Here is a 3,198-nt window from a genome sequence, read left to right as displayed (position 1 = left end):
ATCTCTCAACAAAAGCTTCCTTTAGATTTTTTAAAGAAAATAATTATCTTTTTCAAAACATAAACTTAATTATCTCCGCAACCACAACAAAACACTGGACAGCGCCCGAGGTTCGAACCCATGAGGGATTGAGATCAGATTGTAATTACAAGCAGTCGAAGTAACCACTGAGCTAAACCAGTGCAGAGCCTGCGGCAGGAAATTGTCTCTATGACGCAGACTGAGACGTGCAGAAGCACGAGTCATTCTCATGATGACAGTTTCCTGCTGCCTCTCTTTCACTGGTCTAGCTCAGTGGTTACGTCTGAACAATTATTCTCTCTGGAGAAATGGCGGTTCTCTATCTTACATGGGTTCAAACCTCGGGTGCTGTCCAGTGTTTTCGTAACAAAAGCCAATCCTCCCTCAGGACCCATTTTGTGCGTTCACCCATTTTGTGCGTTCGCTATGTGATAGAAAGCTGTTGTAACTTCAATGTGCATCATGCAATCAGCCCAAAACTCCTCATGCAGGATGTCGGTCCAGGCCCGAGCATGAAGACATGTTGTCAGCGCCACCTACAGGCAACATGAAATCCACCAAACAGCATTGGATTTTGCATCTCTCAAAAGAGAAAACAGATCTCATCTCAACATTGAGCATGAATCTGCTTATTGCAGCCACTAACACTGAGGAAACTTGATGACACACACACGTTGTGTTGTTTTGCTCAGGTTGCACTTTATTGTGATTATCTTGAAAAGATATTCAGTGCAAAATGGGTTTATTGCGGTCGCTATAAGCTTTTATTTTTTGCTGAATATGAATTATTTTTTGCACAGTTATAACTTTATTTGCATTGTTCTAACAAAGTGACGGCACATTGTATTTGTTTTTGTCCGACGGAGCAACCTGGTTTACTCTTTCTTAATTCTGTTATCTGAAGAATCACTCTGCTCAATTCGTCTTCATGTAATGCTTTATTTGATACGGGTACAGTGCACATTAATACAACTTTTCTGTAAATGCGCCAGAATTAGCCAAGAGGCTATTTTCCATCTGTCATCCCGAGAGAAGCGTCTTACGCCTCAACATCCTCCTCTTCATACCGACAGGCCTCGGTGCCGGTGTGGATGACGATTTTTGGCTTCGGACCTGAGAGGCAAGAGAGAGGGACAGAAAGACAAAACAACCGACTGAACTTTAATCAATAATGAGATCAACTCTGTTATTGTTATGTTATGCTCATCCGACCAGGTCGAGATGAGCAGACCTGCTTTCAGAGTTCAGTAACGTTCACATTCAAACAACTCGATGAGACCATTTTGTTATAACTTTGTTGGGGCGTGAACATTTGTCAGAAAAATTAATCAGTTAAATTTTTTCAACTTTTTCAGTTAAAATTTGAACTAAGAATACAGAATGAATGTGAAACAAATGATAATGTGTTAGCATTAATGTTGCTAATGTTAAAGAAGTAATAATAATGTAAATAACTGGATCAGTGATCATGTTAATGATGTAAATGTCTGGTGATAATGTTGAGGTTGGGCTCAGGGTAATTTGATGAATCATCTGGAAAGAGGTCGGTTACCTTTAATGTCACCGCAGAGCTTCTCACACTCCTTCACAGTGTTGAAGAGGTTCCCGTTGGAAAGGCTGCCTAAGAAGTGAAACCCTTCACACTTATAACTCGAGGAGTTGAAGAAGAAGGAGTTGGGAGGAAGATTTTCAGGAGGAGGACCGACGTATGGAGGGCTGAAGCGCATTGGAGGTCTTGCACCGTACTGCACGGGCCGATAACACAGCTCTGACCAAGATGGAGGGAACACATTCACATTATTATATCATATTTGAACATTTCGCCCACATGTCTCAACCTTGCCACACATTTTACCATATGAACAGAAAATCAGCAAATAGAAAAGCAAACTTCACATTAACTTAATTTCACACAAAATTGATAATTTATAGGTACAAATCAGCATTAATGAATATATAATTTTGTGCTTACCTGGCCCTGTGAGTTGGCTAATGCGGCCTTCCATAAAAGCCTTCCTCAGTCCTGTGGATTGAAGACATTTCACAGCAGTGAGCAGGTTTTCATCTCAATCAGAAATGTTGCAGCAGATCTGGACTTTTCTTTACCAACAATACAGAACAAATTTCCAGCATCACGCTCACAAAGAACCGTTGGAGGTCCTCCATCAAACACCCGTAAACATACTCTGAACAGAACCCGCTAGACTATGTGGAGCCGTCTCACCTTCGCCAAATTTGATCTTGGGGTAAACGTCGATGCTGGCGCCCGGATCTCGGCGGCGTGAGATTCCCCGGTTCTGACAGTTGAGCAGCAGACACTGGGCGGGGCCTCGCAGCGGCGTGGACAGCACGGCCATGTGGCAGCCCGGCTCGTCCGAGCAGTGCCACCAGCAGCTTTCCCCGTCCAACCTCCGTGGCGGCCGGATCAGATTGTAGTTCTTGGAGATGAGGCACTGCACCGGGTCGTAGCCCTGAGCCAGACCGGGCTGGACCTGGAAACAGACCGTCAGCAGACAGAACAAGAACCCAAAGAGACCGTTCTCCAACATGGCAGAAACGTTTAGCTTGGAGGAAAGGTGTTCGTGCTGCGTGTTCTACACTCGGTAGTGTTCTGGGTTTGTGTTCAGCAAATTGAACCTATTTAAGCCCCAACCCAGATTGTCACACATTCCTCTGTGACACAACGAAACAGAAAAGTGCTGAACATCTCTGTCATACTTTGAGAGGGAGTTGTCTTTGTGATTCCATCTGTGTTATAGAAGGTTTGTAAGTAATTGGTTGCAGTCTGAATTTCCTGTAAATGACCAACCTGAATCTGAATTCAATGAAGGTATGAAGCGTGCTGCTGATAGCGGTGATTCTTTACCATCCATCCATTTTCATGCTTATCCGGGGTCGGGTCAGCAGGCCCAGCAGGTCGACCCAGGCTTCCTGCTCATTCTGGGGGACCCCGAGGCGTTCCCAGTCCAGCTGGGAGATGTAATCCCTCCAGTGTGTCCTGGGTCTTCCCCAGGGGGTCTCCACCCAGTTGGACCTGTCGACCTCTATAATGGGAGGCGTCCAGGAGTCCTGATGCCCGAACCTGACTCCTGTCGATGCAAAGGAGTAGCGGCTCAGCTCCAGGTTCCTTCCTCACCCTATCTCTAAGGCCACAAGGTTTTCTCCCCCGTGAAAGTT

The 3,198-nt window shown here is 45.1% G+C and overlaps 1 protein-coding gene across 1 annotated transcript; it reads right to left on the bottom strand.

Annotated features, from left to right (window-relative positions):
• Window positions 1–946: 946 nt before the first annotated feature.
• On the bottom strand, window positions 947–2,615 carry LOC137790278 (uncharacterized). The gene is made up of 4 exons (XM_068584363.1): window positions 2,246–2,615; window positions 1,994–2,044; window positions 1,574–1,789; window positions 947–1,134 (listed from the first exon to the last, which is right to left on the bottom strand). Exons 1-4 carry the CDS (start codon window positions 2,568–2,570, stop codon window positions 1,061–1,063), a joined length of 666 nt encoding a protein of 221 aa, XP_068440464.1. The 5' UTR covers window positions 2,571–2,615; the 3' UTR covers window positions 947–1,060.
• Between the last annotated feature and the right edge of the window lie 583 nt (window positions 2,616–3,198).

Source organism: Clinocottus analis, unplaced genomic scaffold (genome assembly GCF_023055335.1).
Source record: "Clinocottus analis isolate CAN_PGR_092001 unplaced genomic scaffold, fCliAna1.0.p SCAF_2, whole genome shotgun sequence".
Taxonomy (NCBI): Eukaryota; Metazoa; Chordata; class Actinopteri; order Perciformes; family Cottidae; genus Clinocottus; species Clinocottus analis.
Note: the sequence above shows the minus strand (reverse complement) of the source record. Positions and strands in the feature narration are given on the sequence as shown.